Here is a 21,010-nt window from a genome sequence, read left to right on the forward strand (position 1 = left end):
TTATACACTAGCTGATCTGGGTTAATTATACGTAAAGGATTGGTTTAGTTGAAACATTTAAAAGAAGCCATAGTCTCATTCCAGATTTTTTGCCTACTCTTTTTTTTTTTTTTTTTTTTTAAGAAAATTCACTTAAGATAGCAACAAGAAGTATGAAATATTAACATTAATAAAATCAGCAATAAGAAGTATCTTTCTATACATTAAAATAATTTTCCTCCTAATTATATTTATTCAGCCAATGGGAGAAGAGGGATGCGAGTTACGTCTAATACGTAACAAATACAAAAATACGCAACAGAAGCTTGTTTTACATGTGGGAAAATGGCCGACCGGGCTAGCCGGGTGGGTAAAGTGCCTGCCTGCCAACCCAAAGGTCGCAGGTTCGAATCCCGCCTCGGGCTTGGATCAAAGTACTGCAAAAAAACCTTGGGAGGTGCACTATGGCCACAGAAGCCGATGCGCCAATAACTACCAAAAAAAAAAAAAAACTGTGGTAAAACAAGCTTCTCTTTAAGCGTGGTCACGCGTTATGTTTATCTAACGCGACTACGCGGTACCATTCTTGATTTCCTATGCAACTTATTTATTTAAATAAACTAAATGCAACAAGGCATAACATTTTAAGATTCTATATCTATATAATATCGGTGTAGATACACCATAGATAACCCTTAAAGTAGTGTGAAAGGCTCCCACCGATGAAAAGCCAACTAGCTTTAAAACGGTGCTGTCTGGGGTGTTGGTGCCCACCGAGAATAAGTGAAAATAGTCTTCTCTATTAGCGAAGCGTTACTTATTCGGGGTAGTGCAATACTTGATAACTCGTTGTGAAGGATGAGCACAATATGAGATACAGATGAAATGATGCCTTTCACACTACGATCGTAGTTTTTCTTTAAGAGTTGTCTACGATATATCTACACCGATTGTGGGGGGGGGGATAAGGTTGGTGTTTCTTTATATACTGTATAGACCCCTTTTTACTCTTCTTTAATTTTATTTTGAATATTAATAATAATAATTCTTTATTAAATATTCCTTATTTGTTCTGTTCCCTTATAACTATATAGACCTCTATTTCTTAGGCCCCTACATACACATCTGACTTTGCTTCACAGGAGAATTCCAGATTCAAGGGAACTTCTCAATTATGTATAATTCCCTTTGGAAAGGCTGAGTGTTCAGGAATAACAAACTCACAAATTAATAAACAACAAAGTTTATTTACATATATACAGGGTGTTTCAGTTAAACGTTTCAGAACTTCTAAGAGGGGTAGGGTACATCCTGACAACTCGAAATCATATAGCAATGTGGGGTCGGAAATGCTTTCCTGAAGCGGTGTTGTACACAGAAGCACCATAAAGAAAAGAGACCGTAAGTGAGAAATCGTTTTAATAATACATGAAAAGAAGCAAAAGGTACATGGATTAAAGTAAGTGTTCGAAGTTTCTTCAACCTCGTATTGCTTTCGCACAGTGGTACCTTGGAAAATGTGCTACAAATCCCCTTTTTCCTGTTGAAGTGTTGTTTTCCGATGAGGCATCCTTCACAAGGGAAGGAATTTTCAACACGCATAACGACCATATCTGGGTGGTCGAGAACCCGCATGCAATACGACGTCGTGCAGCACAGATTCGATTTTCGGTCAATGTATGGGCCGGTATTATTGGAGATCACCTCATCGGACCTTACCTGTTACCGTGTCGTCTAACCGGACCTATCTACTTGATCTTTCTGCAGCAAGTATTGCCACAACTTTTGAGAGATGAACAGATTTCTGCATCGACGCAACAGACAATGTGGTTCCAACACGATGGAGCCCCTGCCCATTATAGCGGAGATGTTCGTAACTACCTGGATGTCACATTTGGTCAACAGTGGATCGGACGTGGTGGTCCCGTGCGTTGGCCTGCTCGGTCACCCGACCTATCATGTCTTGATTTTTATTTCTGGGGTCATATGAAATCGCTAGTTTATAACACCCCTGTTGACAATGCTGAGGAGCTGGTTGCAAGAATCGCAGTAGCTGCCGAAGAGATTCGAAATTCGCCTGGAGTATTCCAGAATGTTCGGATGTCCATGCGTCGGAGATGTGAGGCGTGCATTGTAGCCCGTGGAAGAAACTTCGAACACTTACTTTAATCCATGTACCTTTTGCTTCTTTTCATGTATTATTAAAACGATTTCTCACTTACGGTCTCTTTTCTTTATGGTGCTTCTGTGTACAACACCGCTTCAGGAAAGCATTTCCGACCCCACATTGCTATATGATTTCGAGTTGTCAGGATGTACCCTACCCCTCTTAGAAGTTCTGAAACGTTTAACTGAAACACCCTGTATATACAACATAATATACAATTGAATTAAAAAAAACATGTAATATGACATACAAAGTTAAATCAAAGCTACCTTGCATATATTATTCTTATTCCTGTTTCCCTTCACTAGCTAATCTGAGTTGACCATTATATGAAAACACTTGATTCATTCTTCTTGCCTTAACTAACTCCTAACACTTATACACATTCACCATATCTATTTCACTTACCCCTGGATACAATTCTGTTTCATATATTAACAATCAATATGCTACTTTCATCATTATACTCTGTGTTCTCACCATTCTCTTACAATATACTGAAGACCAATCTTAACTTTCCTAAAGTCTCTATTTGTTATTAGTCTTTCAGATAAACCAACAATTCTTCATCAATACAAACACTATATTCAGAGTTTCTCATATAACTCAATTATCTATCATTAAAACATATTCAAAGTTTCTCTTTATAAACTTGACTACTCTTCTAACACATTACAATTATTTGAACAACAGTTTAATCTATTACTCATCCTTCGTTTCCCTTGCATTTTACAATAACCTTTTTTAATTAATTAAACTCTGTTAGTATATATGATTTACTTCAGAGATAATTTATCTATCATTTTACTTTCTAGTGCTACCCCCTTTTTTATTACTATACTGTTTCACTAACAGTCCTTGTTAACTCACAGTACTTACTATATTGCTCACCTACTTCTATCTTTCCTTTCCGGGGAGGTTTCAAACTTCCATTTTTGGCTCTCTGAGGATCTCCTTCATCTGCTTCACCTGAATCTGCTACGCCAGATTCAGGTGAAGCAGATTCAGGACGCCAGACCCATGCAGCCAAGAGTTCTGAAAAATTATGGCTGCATGGGTCTGGCGTCCTTTCTCCGTCTTATTCGGGCTACCTTCCATTCGCTGCTTCCTTCCTTCTCATCGAGCTACTAATTTTGCGGATTTCGCTCCTTCTCTCTCTCCACCTTATTAAAACTTATTCACAAAAAGAAAACACACAGGGCATCTCACACTAACTCCTTCTCTACTCCACGTTTTACAGCTCATCCACAAGGAGATAGCTCATAGGGTGCCACCCTCGCTTCTACACTCCACCTTTTAAAAACTTCTTATTAAATTAAGAAATATTTCACAGCGCTCGTTTGTGTACGGGTCACTACCCTTGCCTTTCTTCCGATAATGGATTAGACTAATTGCAAAATGGCCAATGCTCTTGCCTTCCATTGACGGACAGGCTTATTCTCCTTACACTCCATAATTTCTAACACAACAAAAAACTCAACTGTTACCAACTCATATTTTCTACCCCGACCAAACACTCAACTGTCCATGTTACTAACTCATTTTTGCTTACACCGACGAAAAAACTCAACTGTCTGTCCTAACTCATTTTCCCAAACGCCGACAAGAATCTAAACTTTGTCTCCCCTTAACTCATTTCCATAAACGCCCACATAAAACTCCACTCAGGGTTCTGTGTTAACTCACATTTTTTTGCACGACAAAAAAACCTCAACTGTGTTTCCCCTAACTCATTTCCATAAACACCCACTTAAACTCAACTCAGGGTTCTGTGTCTCTCTCCCCCTGTTCACTTTCTTTTTTCATCTGAATTAAGTACCGCCCCTATGTGTCAACCCTTGTTCTGAGTCTTAACCAATCTTTCTCATTTTATCAACTTTCACTCTGTTCAATTTGCCCGTGTTATCTTTTCCCAAGCTGTCTCCTTATTGCTCGATCTAACTTCTTATTTTAAGAAATTTGTAAAATTTCTCAGGCTGTCTGTACCTTTGAAGTCAGCCGCTTATAGTTATACTTTAGCAGACTTATTTCACAAGATCTACAAAACTTGCTGTCACCGACAGCCAGACGCCAGTCTTAACTCTAATTCCAGCATTTGTCCCGTATTTACTTCCTGTCTCTTCTCCAGATGTCACCGATCAAAGAAATGTCCCGACAGTACATGGTCCACTGCACCATTGTTTTCCAGAGTTAACACCTATTACCAACAGCAGTTGCTACTCGTTTCCATTGTTTTGGTTTGTTTCTGTGTGCTGGGAGTCGAAGTGTACCCAGATTGCTAATAGCCTTTCAGCTACCGCTCCCCTTCTATAACGTTGTCTAATTTAATCCCTTGCGAGTGACCTCAGTAATATTCTTGACTTGTAAGGTTTCGCTCCCCCATATTGCTATATTATAAGTTTTACTTTAAATTAATCTCACTTTTCTATAAAATATTATACTTGTAAGATTTTACATCTTACAGATATTATATCGATGTCGTAACGTACTGTATTTATGTATTCATAGCTGAGGAAGAGACACACAGTGTCGAAATCTTCTGTATTTTCTTCTGTATTTTCCCTAGTAAAAATTAATAGGATTTTCTATTGCCGAGCACGAGATCTTATTGATCAAATACTACAGTGCGCTTCAATTTATCTTCGAGCAGCTCGTGTAAAATGCTGTCAATGGCATGTAAGTTACATGTGTGTAAATAACGTCCACCTGATATCCATTATCGACATTGGAACAAATTCTGGTGATGTTGAGTGGTTAAAGTAATAAGAATAAAGTAGTCAGATAAATGTTTCTGAAAGATGGTATCCAATATTTTTGCAAGAGATTTCTGAAGGCTAACGGATCTGCGTAATTCTCTACTTTGTACTTATTTATTTATGAACAGATATAACTTTTGCCTTCTTAAAATGTTCCATATAGGCACCAGTTTCAATAGAAAGATTGAATAAATTAATAATAATATGAGAGATACATTTTTTTTTTTTCAAGAATATAATTGAAGTCTTGTATTGGCTCAATGTATTAGGCATTTTTAAGTTTGTTAAGAGCGTAATTACCATCACCTCTGTAACTTTCAATACTCCTCTTTACTACCTTGCAGTCACAACCGGCATTGTGAGATTGGCAGGCGCCAGTAGCTAAAGACTCCAAAATTCCGGAAACCGAACCGCCTTTTCCCGAGGGCTGCGTTATGGTGTCCCAAATTAGCTAAGAACTTCAGTAGTCAGTTCGCCGTTTCTTAGCTTGTTTCACCAGATTCCAGAAGGGCTTTATGTCGTCTTGCATAGCAAAACTTAGGTGTATAGATTAAAAAAAAAAAAAAAAAAGGAAAAAAGTGGCTCCCACGCGACTGCTAGATGAGAGTAGTTTGCAATTTGTAATGAATACTTTAGTCACGCAAGCTTGAACCACTGTCCGCCTAAACGTATATCTGCTGCTTTCTTTCTTTTAAATCATTCGACTGTCGGACCTATATAGGAAGTAACTACAAGAAAATCATGTTAATATTATTAAATTCCATATAAGAAACTGCTTTCTGAATTTGTAACTTTAGTAATGATAATAATAATTATCCATTTTATTAAAATGTTAGGAAGAGGTATTATATCACTTACGGTGAGGTTTCAAGTTTGCTATGCAGAAGCGTAGGTCTAGTTAGAATCACACTAATAAACCCAAATGTTATATCCCACAGATCTTTATTCCAGTTGTCCTTGAAATTTTCTGTAAATATGGTGTAATTTCCTCTTGAAAGAGGAATAGTGTCACTTTCTGATAGCGTATCGATATACGTCAATTTTGGATATGTTTCACTTGTCTCCCTACAGAAAAAAAAAACATATATTCTTGAATTAGACATTGTATCATTGTATGCACGTAATAGCAATTAGCATTTATTTTATTTTAAGTACCACTTTTATGACTTTACCATAGTGCACAGGCTGAAGTCTTTATACTGCTAGTATATATATACAAAAAAAAAAAAAAAAAAGGAGTAAACTGCAGCCATTATCAACCCACTGCAGGCTGGAAGCCTCCTCAACAATTCATGCTGAGGGAAATGGACCATAATCTGCCACGCTGGCCCAGTGCGGGTTGGCAGATCGACCGTATTTAGCACTCAGGGGCTTGAACCCCGGTCTACTACAAAGAGCGTGTATTATCCTGCTCCTGACCACTCGGCTACGGAGGCCCTGCTTAGTATATATCATAACTTAATTGCCTATCTTCATGATTTTCTATGTGAAGTTCTGATTTATTTATCTTCGCCCATGACATCCCTGCTAACCCGGACTATGTAAAATAGTCGGTGCTCTCTTCCTAGAGTCCAGGCATTTTTTTTTTTTTTTTTTTATGAAAACCCCAAACACGAAAGGTATCAAAACCTATAGTACTTAATACCGTGCATGGGTTGAAGGAGAAGTATGGGGCAAGGGGATGCCGAAAACTTTGCTCTACAGACTAAACATGGGTTTCATCACTTCAAGCCTCCAATAAGCAAAGTGGTGGTTTTGAAAAAGTAATTGCCAGTCTACCAACTTAAAATGCCTTCTCCACTTCTACCGACCATATTAAGATTATTGACGATTTCTGTATAATGTGGACACTTACGCAATATACAATAGGAATATATATCAGTAGGCTAATCAAGTATCGGATGGAGAGGCAGCAACTTCTGTTAGCTGATATATTTTTGAATATTGCTCGGCATATCAATCAACATTGTTTTGCCGTTGCCCGAGTATTAAACTCGGTCAAAGCCTTTTTACCTATGGTAGCCTAGCATAAGGAATAAAGCCCAAGTCTATTACTTGTGAAGTTCAAAAAGAACGCTCCAATTCATTTCATGCATATGCATTGCTTTCATATTCAAAATTTAAGTTTAATTTAAAAAATTCAATCACTTTTATATAAACGTGTAATTTAGACCTGTTCTACATCCTGCATATCAAGTTATTAATTATCTCCCAGTTGTGAACAAGTGAACGTGTTTCTCCCAACACATTGTATGTAACCCCTGGCATGATACCGTTGTGGGGGGGTGGTAAAAGATGTTAGTACCTTATAGTTATTTTTATTTTTTTTATTTTTTTATTATTTATTTATTTATTATTAAATCACGTTACCTTCCAGACCCACCTCTTTTAACTTTGTATTTCTCAATTAAATTTCCCCCTTAATTTACCTCCCCTCCACGTTAACACCTGACTTGTATACTGCACAGAAGATCACAGATTCTGGGGGAATAATATTTCGTGTATGTCTCCTCTGGACTGGCTGAGTATTCAGAATGACTCAATACTACACATGATAAACATATACCAATTTGTTTATTTCACAGTATATACATTAAAGAATTGTATCATACAACATCAATTGGTATAATGTTAATAACTGGCATTATATGTGTGTGTTAAGATGTAAAATTAGTAGCAAATGATATAATATGTCTCTTCGTGTCTTTCTGCTTTTTCTCCTTCTCGTTTAGGTTACATCTCATAACATTATTTTTTCTTTCTAACAGTTAAACTTCCCAACTGGAATTACCTCAGTGGGCTTAACACCTCTATGGATATTGTCCTAGATTTATAAATCCCCGCTATAATCTTTCATTAATTTATCCCTTCCAAAATAATTCAATCTTAATATCTTGTAACGTTTCAAGTACATAGAACACCTTTACTTCTTAACTTAGAACATACCAGTCTCAAGTACATGTATCTAAATCTTCCTTGCTTTAACTTACCCTTGAGATGAAGTACATACATCTATGAACCCTTTTCTTCCTTTTATACTAATCAATACCAAATCTACTATCAACTAAATAAACATTTTTCTAAAGTCCTTCTCTTCAAATATACTATTAACTAAATAAACATTTTTCTAAAGTCCTTCTCTTCAAATCTACTATCAACTAAATAAACATTTTTCTAAAGTCCTGCTCTTCAAATCTAGCTTAAAATTATTATCTCGTACTTACATATTAACTTAGGGAATCACTCTTTACACAACCTTTTCTCAGTTCAGGGGCGACTCATCATCAACAGCATAGGGCATCATCAGGCTCCAACTGGAATTTTTCATCGGCAAAGTACTGCTGTTCATCTACAGGGATTCTCCTACGTTCAGGAACTCGCTCTTCTTTACATACGGCTATTAAATAAGTTGCTCCGGCCTGCTTTTTTTGGGCGTCTGATCAGTTCGACGAAACTGGGAAGCATAATAGAATTATCAGGACTCTTCTTACTACTTTATTAAGAAGCCTGGCTATGTAGCTCTTCCTTATCTTGCTATACCGAGGCTTTCGATCCTTTTTTCTCAGCTCCAGCATAGGTGTTTCCATCTTTCAACGGTTATCTCCTTCCTATTCCAACAACTCTTAAACAGCAACTCCCACAACTCATTACTCTGTCCGCTACCTCCTGGCGATTCTCCCGGCACTTCTCAGGATTTCCTTCCAGCCGCACATCACTCAGGCATCTCCACGGGAACTCTCTAAACTTCCACACTGCCAAAACTCCCAACTCTCCCACAAAAAACCTCTTCCTCCTCTTTCCTGTCTTGCATCTCTTCTTTGTTTCAGGCGCTCATTCTATTTTGATCCAATCGTCGTTCGTTCTCCATCATCTCATTATTCTCATTCGCTCTCTCCCACTTCTTCCGTTTTTCTTGGCCCTTCCCTCTCCTGGGGTAACTTCCTGTTTACAAAATTTCCATCAACTTCGATGAACTACTGGGCGTCTAGAAATTTCTAGATATTTCCTTGTGATCATTCCCGATTCACTTACCGCTATTAGTCCACTCTGTTTTTTCTCTACCGCTCCTTGAAATTAATAAGTGCTCAAGGAGTCGGTCTGTTTCATCTAGCGGCTAGCCATTACCACAGGTGTATGCCACATCCAGGGTCTCCTTCACCCTCTTAGTTCTCAAAATCTTCCTCTCCACAAGGGGGAGTCGGTTCCCTTGTTCTTTCCTTCCAAAGAGCTGCTCACTTTCTGTTTATGCGACCATGAACTGGCCTTACGGTGCTCCCTTTGTACTAGTGTTCCAGTGCTCCCATTGTCTTGTGTACCGTCCTGCTACCCCCCGTTGTTACGTTAATCCTCCCCTACTTGACTGTATGGTACAGAGCGATCGCAATCTAAGCTGAAATCATCCTATGTACATAATATTATTTAATATATACATTTTTTTCTTGTTATGTTATAATATTTATAATATTTATAACATAACCTTCGCTAGGATAAGTGTAAGAATTTTGTTCTTACACCGTGAAGGGTTTTGTAAAGTCATGGTACCTGTGCACCTCACAATAAAGATTGTATTTATGTTACTTGAAGAAACTTCACTGAATTTGTTTTAGGCTCGTCGTTCTGTTTGCTATATGACGGTATCGTCTGTTAGGTTTATTGTTCTATTTGCTGTATAAATCTGCCTATACTTCCTCCTTATTTTCTTATATAGTCTCGTATTGAAGACTGACCTCAGGAGAAAACTATTAGATTTTTATTCTTTCTGTACTGATGTGAAAACCTACTACTTACCTATAGCCCCATAGATGGACTGAAACAGTTGCCCTGCTGTCCCAAAAGAGTGCATTCTTTTTCCATGTAATAGTTAGATTTTTTGGCCTTTCTAATCGATCATTTCCTTTTAAGACTGTTATGTCTTCTCGAGCAAACTCAGGAGGTTCTGAAAGTATATACATTAAAGGTGAAGTTTTGAACAAGTTTTTAATTAATTATATTAAATTTAATTATTTTACTGTGTTGTATTCAGGAACGGATTAGGCTACTGAGCTTTGGAAAACCAATTGAAATTGACGATGAAGCTTGTTCATATTCAAATACGGCAGATTAATCGAGAAACTGTTAATTAAATTGTCCATTGAGATACCTGTTAATTAAATAAACTTTAAGAAATTTTACTTCATTAGTATTATATCGCATTTTATAGCGGACGCAAACATATATTCCTTTATAGAGGAAAACACTCCATGATTCACTGATTTGAACAGCGGAACTAAGATTTGCCATTTCGCATAGTAAAAGTATTGATATACTTAAAAAAATACGGTGGTTTAGTTATGAGGTTTTGTTACGGATCGGGATTTTCTTTGGATTATAACACGGAATTTGCTTCCTGTTTTTGAAATATATTGACGGATATATTTCTCCATTCCTCTGGCACAGTTTTCAGTTGGGAAAGTTATCTTCACATCCCAGGCGAGCTTGCACGTTCTTGAATTTTTCCCACAATGGTTCTGTTGTGCTGATATCTGAGCAGGCTAGTCCATCACGGAAAACTTTTCTTCCAATCCCGTGTTGACTTCAGGAACTTTTATTGGTTTCCTTCACATCGTGGTTGAGTTAGTCTGTCTCGGACTAGGATTGCACGGTCTTTTTCTTTAGATTTTATTTCCTCACAGTTTTATTTTCTGCGAAGCCGGAAAACCGATTAGGCATAAACGCATGCTGATGCTTCATAGCCTTAGTTGTTTTGGCGCACACACACACACACAGAACAAACAGTGTGACAAAGTTACACTGTTCTCCCCATATCAAGGCGTCTTATACTGAACTTTTTGATAGGAGATTTTATAGCGTTGAAAATGTTGTTTGCTTCCTCTGCATCTAAAAACTATATAATTTTTAGAAAGAGATAGTCCCTACCATTGGAATATTGTTCCCATATCTGGGGTGGTACCCCAAACCTCTCTCTCTCTTCTAGATTCCATTCAGAGGAGGGCAGTTAGGTTAATTAATGACCCATCTCTAACAGATTCTCTCTGCTCTCTGTCTCGTAGACATTCTGTTTCTGCTGCATGCCTTTTCTACAGAAAAGGCATGCAGCCTTTTCAAAACTCTTCGTCATCCTCATTCATTCCTTCAGCTCCCGTTTCCTGAAACAACCTCCCTTTATACGTATTTCTTGAAAATAACCGTCTACATTAATTGAAGGCTAATATCAGCAAGTATATTCTTTCATCTTCTCAATCCATGCACGGTATTAAGTACCACACACACACACACACGCACACACACACACAATATCGAAATACAGGTTTTGTTTTTTTGAAATTTGGATTTTTATGGTGAAAGCAGTACTTACGAATGTAAAATCTTCCTAAAAACAGAAATCCTCCATCATCCACTTCCACAGACATATCTACGTAACCATGATACATAACTGCTGGAGTAATGCATGTTATATGATTAATATCCCGACGAAAGCCTTCTGTCTCTTGAGTGTCAAATCGGCAACGGATATTACTTTTAGGATTGTCGATACAGGGACCAGTAATGTTGACCAGCGTACCTCCTAGCATGTTGCTATACCGTGGGAAAAAAGTGAGACGTGGTCGGTCGGGCCAGTTTGGATCCAGTTCTGTCGAATTAAAAAAAAATGATATATTATAATATATAAAATTTTAAAAATATTCAAGTTTGAAAACATTGACTATTAAGTGATTTTTTGTATTCAACATCATCTAGATTAATTTACTTTTCACTCTGTAACCTTGAATTATTGAGACGTACTCTCTGCCCACTGCTAACTAACTCCAATTGAGATTAGTCCAATGCCACTAAAATCCCATTTATTACCAATCACTGAATTGTTGCTAATTGTAGTGTAAACATTAGAAATGCCCGTGTGATCGAGATCAGCCCTTAGCGCAGATCTCGACTGAACATGGTATGATTGCTTTGCCTGTCGAACTATCGCTTAACTATTTGCTTTGCACGACAGAGTATATCGTTTTGTTGGAAGGGTGAGTAAGAATATCATCATAAAAAAAAAAAAAAAACTACTGCGCTCCTGGGACAGTTTAAAACATATGATATTTCTGTCGGACGCATTGTTACTTCTTATAGGAATATCAGTTAAAGCGTTCATCAACTTCACGCAAAGGATCCTAAACTGTAGTGCAAAATGCTCACCACACACCATAACATTACCACTATAATCTTTGACAATAAGCAAGGGCAGTAGTCTTCGATTAATGACGAACCTCTATTCTGGTCCGTAAATAGAATTCATAGTTGAATTAAAATGTGTTGCCATATTGACAAGTGAATGGCATCAGTGCATTCACGGTTGAGTACTTGCCAGCTAATATGATATCAATTCTTCAGTCACTTGATCAAACTATAATTCAATACATTGAGGAAAACTATCCAAGAATGCGATTAAACAAATTTGTGCTGTTCCTCAAAAGAAAAATACGATCGTTCTGTAGGCAACATATTTACGAGTTTCAGCATGAGATGAGGCTAACTATAAAGTGGTCGTCAACTTCTTCAAACATGCTCGATTTGTCTCCTTGAATGATGCAAGGAATGAATCTTCGTATGTTTCTTCCTCTATTAATCGCAAAGCAATGTTTGATTATGGGCGCCTTCGCCTTACCTAGAGGAGAAGCAGGTGTTCTGAAGACGACGCCGAAGTCAATGTGTACATTAGATATTTCTTAATATATAACAAAGATATATTACATTATAGCATATCTGACATAATGTCATGTCTTCAGTCACTCTGAGTTTCGTGGGGGGTTTGATATGTCTGGGGTCGGGTTGGGCCTTCGGCTTCGATCCCGGGAAGGTGTCCGTTCATCCATGAGCGAAGAGTAAGGAACACATTTAATTTTAAATTGTTTTTTTTTTAACTATTTTTAATTGATATTATTTGGAAAGTATAGTGTAGAATACATCCTATGAAGCTATGAGGTAATCTCTTATATATTTTAAATTATATATTTTGGTATATGCACGGATGAAGATTAATAGTTCATTGCAGACGTAATAGAACCTGAAATTTGTAATGATGAAGTCAGGGAACCTAATGTGCTTGAGCAAGAAGTTTCATTGAAAGACGCTCATCAAGAATTAGAACTTGTACGTTGAAGTGCAGCCTGACTGCAAAAGTGGATTAATCACCATCATGCACAGTCATATTTCTCTTTTAAAACATGCTCTAACACTTAAACAACGCATTTTGACTGATTTGGCCTTAATATATCGTGTGTATATATTAAGGCCAGTATATATATACACACACACACTATGTGTTAATAATAAGAGGTTGTAGCAAATGTTTACAGCAAAATAAAGAATGATATTTAGCGATATATTAGGATGGTTAATGGACTAGGGGCACTACTAGAAATACACTACGACCATAATGGAATGTAGATAAATAGATTAGGGAAAAAATGGAGAAAATCTGACAAAACCGGAAGTAGTAACAATGAAAAAAATCATAGGTACCTGAAAAATAAAAGTAATATATTAATAGTAGTACTTAATGCTATAGATCCGATGATTTTAACTTCTTCGTCAAGGATCAGCAGCCAAAAACAAAGGAAATATAGAAAGAAGTAAGGCCTCTGTGTCTGATATGAAATATACGTAGCACGTGGTTAAAATAATGAAACCAAGTTGAAAAAGTGTGCGGAAGCCAAATGAAATGTAGCGATAAGTAAGAAGTTGATGTATATTTCGTACTCGGCCAACAGGGACCGAAAAACAAAAAGGAAAAAAGAAAATATTGCAAACTAAGCAAGAGGAATTTAGAATGAAGGACCAAAACAAAGAAAGACAATTTACTGTGGTGCCGAGCAGGTGTCGGGGACATGGACGGATGGGAATAACTGTCCAAGTTGAGCTGTGTCGATGTATAGAAAAATTAGCAAATTGGTTAAAGTTACCAAGTGTGATGGGAAGATCGACAATTAAACCAATGAAACAATGCAAACCCGGGATAGTGAAGAAATATTAAACTGACAAAGTAGCGTAAAAAGACGCTAGACTTTGTTGGAGACGAAAAAAGTGAGTGATAGCAGAAAGATAGCATCTCGATATTGCCTTCGGGCAACCTGATTGCGCACGAGAAATAAAAACTTAAGAGGGTAAGAACAGTAAAAAGTAATTGGAAGAAGGGGAATATAGGCGTACTCGGGTAGTCTGGGGTTGTGAACCCGTTTCTATAGTAGGACCCTGGACATAGGTCTGGTTTCATGTGTTTAAGTCAGTAATGTTATTATATTATATTATATTTTATATTTATAATATGTACAAAATATACAAATAAAAATTAAAATAGAAATAAATGCAACAAACTTAAATGACTGTAAAACTTAATATCCTCTTGGATAGCCAATCGGTGGACACAGGTTTTCCAGATCGCGAGACACCAAAGAGGCTAACAGGTATTGTCTGTACAATATGTACAAGCCTGAATGTAATAGGATATCAACCAACTATAATGTTGCTAATATCAGTTTGGTGGTCACGCATCTTTTTATATTTTATGATATGGAGTGGTTTCTTAAAGTGATAGTAAAGGAAGGCCGGAGGGAAATTGTTGCCCAAAAGTTTATTATAGAGAATTTTGAAATTGTGTAAGATCAGGCTATTGCTGTTACATATAGTGGCTATCCTGCTACATCGAGAGAGGATGCTATTTGAATGCACCATTTTTGCTATGTTGGAGTGCCAGTGGGTGAAGCTGACCACATTAAAATTAAAGGCATCACGTTTGTTATATATGTTAATAGTAGTATGTGAGTTATTTATGTCAATGTCCAAGGCTAAGTAATTAGCAGAAAGGTTATTGTTATTTGTTCTTTCCAGAGTGAGTTCTGGTGGATAAATACTAGCAAAGTCCTGTATAAAGGTGAGGTAGTTTATAACCAACAAGTCGTCTATGTATCTGTACATACATATATCTGCGGGTAGGGTGGTTTCTAACCAGTACAAATAGAGGTTAGCTATGACACAGCTAGCAAGGCTTCCCATAGGCGTACCTTTGGTTTGTAGGTAGACTGTATTGCCATCAAAGATGTAGTTATTGGAAATACAGAGGTTGGTTAGATTGTTCCAATATCCAGGTTTTGCAATTTATAATGTGCTTATAGGCATTGTATATTTTATTCAAAGCTGATTTCAAGTTGGTTACATCTATACTTGTAAAAAGACTATTAAAGTCAAAAGTTTGAATGTGAGAAATATTGATATTTTTCAGTATTTCTATTACAGGTAAATTGTTATTAATAATTCTGCTGTCAGGTAGGATATCCATAATATCCTACCTGATCCTAGGATATCCCAGAGGCGCCTTGCCTGCCTACATAGTAGCTACGCCACTGCACATCTGATATATTGTTAGTGATGATTTTGTGATTAAACTTATTGTTGAATCCACAATAAGTGGGTTTTTAATTTAATTTTTTAAATTAAAGGTTTTTAAGGGTTTTTAATTTAAGCATGAAAAATTTTTCCTCTCTATTTCTAGATCAGAGGTTAGGTACATGAGCTAGGATAGAGATGTAGATGTTGGTAAAGCAATGTGACTGGAAATGCTTTTACTCTATTCAATTTCCTGGTCAGAGTTATTAATGTTATTACGGCTACTGTAGTTTTTAATATCAGACCTATGGTGGTTTAGTCTAAGGTGCAATTTATGCTAATTTGGCCCACATTTCATGTTGCAGGTAAGGCATGTAATGAGGTAAACCACATTGCTGCTTTTGCAGAATATAGGTTCATCAGTATTATTAGTACCATGCTGAGGATTCATGTAGGGACCTTTAAGACTAAGTTTGTTGGTGATTGGAATAGGAGGCTGTAACCTCAACATTATTTAGGCTGGAAGCATTAGATACTGGTTTGCTCTGTGTGGTGTGTGTTAAAATGGTGGATATTCTGAATTTAAGGAATGTATCGAGGAGCTACACAGAGCATAAGCCCCCGTGGTCAAATTTATACTACTCTGCCCATCTAGTATGTTTCTAGAATGTTGACAATCCATAAAAAGCAAGTAAACAAAAAAAAAAAAAAAAAGAAATATGAAGCAAAAAACATAATAAATACAATACTAACTGCATAAAAATAATAATAATGATAAAATGCAAAAAATATGAAAATAATTAGCAAAGCCGACTTAACGTTAGATAATAATAAGAGTACAAGCGGAGTATTATGGGAATATGTCAGGGAAAGAAAAGAAATAAAGAAAGGATTTAATCCATAGTCACAAGACAAGGTTGAGCAGTCAGTATAGTATAAAAAACAGAGTTTGGTTCAAACTACCCAATAGCTTTTTAAACTTGGTTTGATTACTTTAACCATATGCAATGTATATTTCATATCAGAAACAGAGGTCTTAATTCTTGATATATTTCCTTTGTTTTTGCTGCTGACCTTTGATGAAGAAGTTAAAATCATCGGATCTATAGCATTAAGTACTACTGTTATTTTTCAGGTACCTATGATTTTTTCCATCGCTACTACTTCCGGTTTTGTCAGATTTTCTCCATTTCTTCCCCAATATACTTATATATACAGGGTGATTCACTACCAGTGCTACAAACTTGCAGGAGGTATAGGGGGCACAAAGACGAATCGGAATCACATATCATTGCAGGGTCCGAAATGCCTTCGTCATGCGGGAGGTCGCGTGAACAAAGAAGCAAAGAAAAAGAACAGCAACAGCAACTCGTTAGTGTAACAGAAATCATTTTAATGACAAGTTTTACATTGGCAAAAAGCCATGCTACAGAAGGTGTTCGAAAGTTCGACCAGAAGCAGTCACAGGCTTCATAGCGCCGCCGCATGGAATCCCTAACGTTCTGGAAGATTCCTGGCGTGTCTCGAATCTCCCCGGCAGCTACAGAGATGCGAGCGACGAGGTCTTCAACTGAATCAACGGGGGTCTCGTACACCAATGTCTTCATTTTACCCCAGCAGAAGAAGTCGAGGCATCATAGGTCCGGCGATCTAGCAGGCCAATGAACCGGACCACCACGACCTATCCAATGCTGTCCAAATGTAACGTTTAGGTGTTGGCGGACGTCATTGGTGTAATGTGGGGGAGCCCCCATCATGCTGGAACCACATTGAGCAGCGCAACGACTGAGGAACATGTGCTTCTTCAATAAGTTCGGGCAGGACTTGCTGTAGAAAGATCAAGTATGCCCTACCGTCCAGATGACGGGGCAGAAGGTACGGTCCGATGAGGTGGTCTCCAACAATGCCGGCCCAAACATTGACAGAGAAACAGCGTTGAGTTGCACGTGTTCGCGTACCATGGGGGTTCTCCAAAGCCCACAAATGGGCGTTATGTTGATTGAAGGTTCCCTCTCTTGTGAAACTTGCCTCATCCGTGAACAATACGGACGCAGCAAATGCGATGTCTGCCGCACTCTGTTGAAGAAACCAAGTAGCAAAAGTCCTCCGGAGTGGATAATCCGCAGGCTCCAATGATTGGACACATTGCAGATGGTATGAACTCATTTGGTTTGTTGACAATATCCTCCATACAGTGGATTGGGAAATACCCAATCGTTGGCCTATCGCTCGAGTACTCGTACTCCGATTGCCTTTTGCAAGACGTAGGACCTCATTGTCTGGCGTCCTCGTCGTTCGCTCTCGATTCATGGTACCTCTCGTGAAACAATCAGTCTCACGTAACCTTCTGTGCACACGTGCGAAAATCGTATGATGAGGAGCACGCCTGTGCGGGAAACGTTCCTGGTACAAGCGCAGAGCGGCGCGCCCGTTACGGTCCGCAGCTCCATACGCGAGGTGCATATCGGCCAGTTCAACGTTTGACTCGTCCATCCTACTGACTCGGGAACCGGTTCGCAAATGCTGACTTCCAGCGGGATCGCTGTTCACGCGACCTCCCGTTCAACGTCCTTTATCGCATGACGAAGGCATTTCGGATCCTGCAATGCTGTGTGATTCCGATTCGTCTTTGTGCCCCCTACACCTCCTGAAAGTTTGTCGCACTGGTAGTGAATCACCCTGTATATGCTTAGATACTGTGCATATGTACTACCGTACAGAGTAATTACTGTATATATATACATAATTTACAAATTAATCTTATTACACCGTGAAATCAATGCAAAATGTACAATCTTCATTTTCTTCTTTAATACTGTAGCTATTCGGAATTAGATTATATTATAATGTATTAGCAGAATTACATTAAATGTTTAAACCTTTTTTTTTTTTTTTTTTTTTGTTCTTTTGCTTATTTTACATCCTTTCGATATAATGACCGTTTTTCTTATTCCAATGTGAGAATCTGGGTCAATAATTAGTGACCCAGGAGGTCTGATTAAGATTTAATTAACAAAAAGTACTATTTAAAGTTTGTCATCTTTGTCACTTTTTATTTGTTCATCTAATAAAATTTTTCGTGTAAGGATCACACCAGTAAGAGAAAAGATGACTTAATGTTTATGTAACTGAACCTTTTAAAAATTACTTAATTCAAAGTGATCCAGCCTTTGTACGTTCATTTGTGTTTTTTAATTTTTTATTTTATTTTTTATTTTTAGAGAGTAACAGCCAAGGTAAAATGATTTTTTTTTTTTTTTTTTTTTTTGAGAGGGAGGGATGAAAACGTTGAAATTTGTTTTGTTTTCAGAAAACGCGGAACATGCTTTTGGAATAATCTTGCGGGGGAGGAGTACTTACCCCGTTACTTCCCTTGGATCTACCCTTAATCTTATTCAATTAATTTAAGATTTTTTCTAACGTAAATGAAGTTGCTGCAAATATCGTGCTTTAATTAGAGGTATTGTGTATCAAGTGATTGTTAGGCGCGTTCACATATATCGTGGTTTTCCCGGTTGTCAAGATACACTGTTCTCAAGTCTGATTTGCAGAAGTCCGGTCCTTACGCGATAAACTCGATACGCTGGAGCAGCTTTCTCTCGGAATAATTTTACCCGATTGGCATTGCTGAAACTTGGCTCAACCCTAATCAGGACACATTGCAGAGTGTGCATCTGCTCCGGAGTACCAGCTCTTCTCGCTTCCCCGCTCTCGTGAGTAGCACAGTTGGTAGGATCGCCCTCCTCTCCACACTGGATGGAATAAAAGACCTGAGTTCGGGTCGATAACGCGAGGACTTTTTATGGGCCCTTTTCACAACGTGCTGAGTTAGCCGGTCTCAGACGAGTGTATCATGGTTTTTTCTCTCTCGGAAACTCAGGTTTTTTGTCCAGGAAACTGACAATCGACCACAGAACACACACAATTTAGAGACAGTATATACGGAGCAGTATAGCCTTAGTTGCTGATGCTCCTAAAACCCTACTACAACAACAGCACTCTGCTTCCCGGGAGCGGCAGCGTGGTGGAGGAGTAGCAATCCTCTTCAACAGTTGTATTTACTGTGAAAAATTCATCCTCAAAATTGTAACTGATCAATTGCGAGGCGGATTGGTCACCTTGAATATCGTCTCCCAGCATCTTGACGTTGCATCTGTCTACTTCCCTACCAGCCCAAACCAAGACTGCCATTTCTAACTGGTCCTTCAACCAACTACATCACTCCTTAGTCAGAATTGTCTACAGGGATTTTAACCCTCTTCTACAGAATCTGGCCAATTTCCTCACCACCTTCTACCACTGTGTGAATATGTGGGTCATTAACGATAGGGCATCAAGAGGAATCAACTTGGTCTGTGTCAACTTCGTGTGATTTATAACAGGATAGTGCAACTATTTGCCTGAGAACCACGAGCCAGTTTTATTCAACATCACCCTCCATTAGCAGTTCTTGAAAGCACCAAGAAGACCAACTCCAAATGCGTATACTCCGCAATGCATGTGGACAGGTTAGGCTGTGTTAGCCATTACCTGGAAATCTTTGTGCTTCTGTTACTTTCCATTGAAAATTAACCTTCTCACCCATTGGCTGGTCTCAGTCGCCGATTTCACTGTGCCTAAAATCGTGAAACCCACCACACTCTCGAAGAACTGGTCATCGCCAACTCTAGGTGAAGTGTTCTCCGTGAAGCAAACCTCTTCCGGATATGGAAGGCCTCTGGGAAGTCACAGATAGATTAGCTTTCTCACTAGCCAGAGCAGTGTTCAATCCCGTTGAATCATCGGTTATTAAGAGTACTCAGGCAACTCTTGAAAAGGGAAGGCATTTCAATCACTCGCAAGCTTCCAATTTAAAGAACCATCTGGACCTGGATGCATGGTTAGATCACATCTGCACTCCAGATATTCTTCTGGCGCTTCAACATCTCTACTGCAGTCAAACTCTCACCACAATCAAGATAACCAAAGATCAGCCAATTAAGGCTATGAACGCTCTCCCTGAAAAAAAAAAAAAAACACTACTGGGGAGGATGGGGTTTCGAAATTTCTGTTGAAGGCTTTGAGTCCCTTCATAAGTCCCGACCCTTTCCTTCACAATTGCAATCTCATGATTGATGACGACTGCTTTCCACCCACCTGGTCACAATACTTGATTCATTCACTTCCAAAGAACCAAATAGCATATTATCCCACAGACTTTAGACCACCTCCCATGGCTCGTGCCTGCTGATGTTATTGGAGAAAGTACTTCAGTACTGTCAACACAGATTCAGCAGGACCAACCTCTGTCGATTCACTATGCCATCCAAGTGCGGAGGAATTTTACTTCGAAATTCGCGGCGATTTTCTCTGGTTACACCAGCAATTCTCAAGAATTGAGTTGTTACTCCGAAAACAAAATTTCACCAAAGTTAGGGGCATTTACGAAGGTGTCGCGCAAAGGAGCGTCCCCTCGCCGGTTGTTTTTATGAGTGTCCTCGTCCCATTTATCACAAACAGACAGTTTGTGATTAATGGGACGTTATTCCTAAGATGCCAAATCACTTTAATCCGCCCACATGATGACACTCTTCAAGTTCTGATCAACATCCAACCAAAAGCTGGCTAATTTTCTTTCTCCTCTTTCACCCTGTCAATCAACCCACATAAATCAAAGCAGATAGAGGGGGGCATGGTGAATGCCCCTCTATCCTCCTTTCCTTTTCCTCTTTATATATATATATATATATATATATAT

At 38.3% G+C, this 21,010-nt stretch overlaps 1 protein-coding gene across 1 annotated transcript in view; it reads right to left on the reverse strand.

The window, feature by feature from the left end:
• Window positions 1-21,010, reverse strand: part of mesh (sushi domain containing 2 mesh) — a 251,344-nt gene that overhangs the window by 195,816 nt on the left and 34,518 nt on the right. The window contains exons 6-8 of the mRNA XM_090380389.1: window positions 11,258-11,533; window positions 9,691-9,838; window positions 5,761-5,967 (exon numbers count right to left, since the gene is read on the reverse strand). Coding sequence (XP_090236515.1) covers window positions 5,761-5,967; window positions 9,691-9,838; window positions 11,258-11,533 — 631 coding nt within the window. The remainder of the gene's footprint in view (window positions 1-5,760; window positions 5,968-9,690; window positions 9,839-11,257; window positions 11,534-21,010) is intronic.

The sequence above is a fragment of the Mastigoproctus giganteus genome, chromosome 8, assembly GCF_048544385.1.
Source record: "Mastigoproctus giganteus isolate SK-2022 chromosome 8, ASM4854438v1, whole genome shotgun sequence".
Classification (NCBI taxonomy): domain Eukaryota; kingdom Metazoa; phylum Arthropoda; class Arachnida; order Uropygi; family Thelyphonidae; genus Mastigoproctus; species Mastigoproctus giganteus.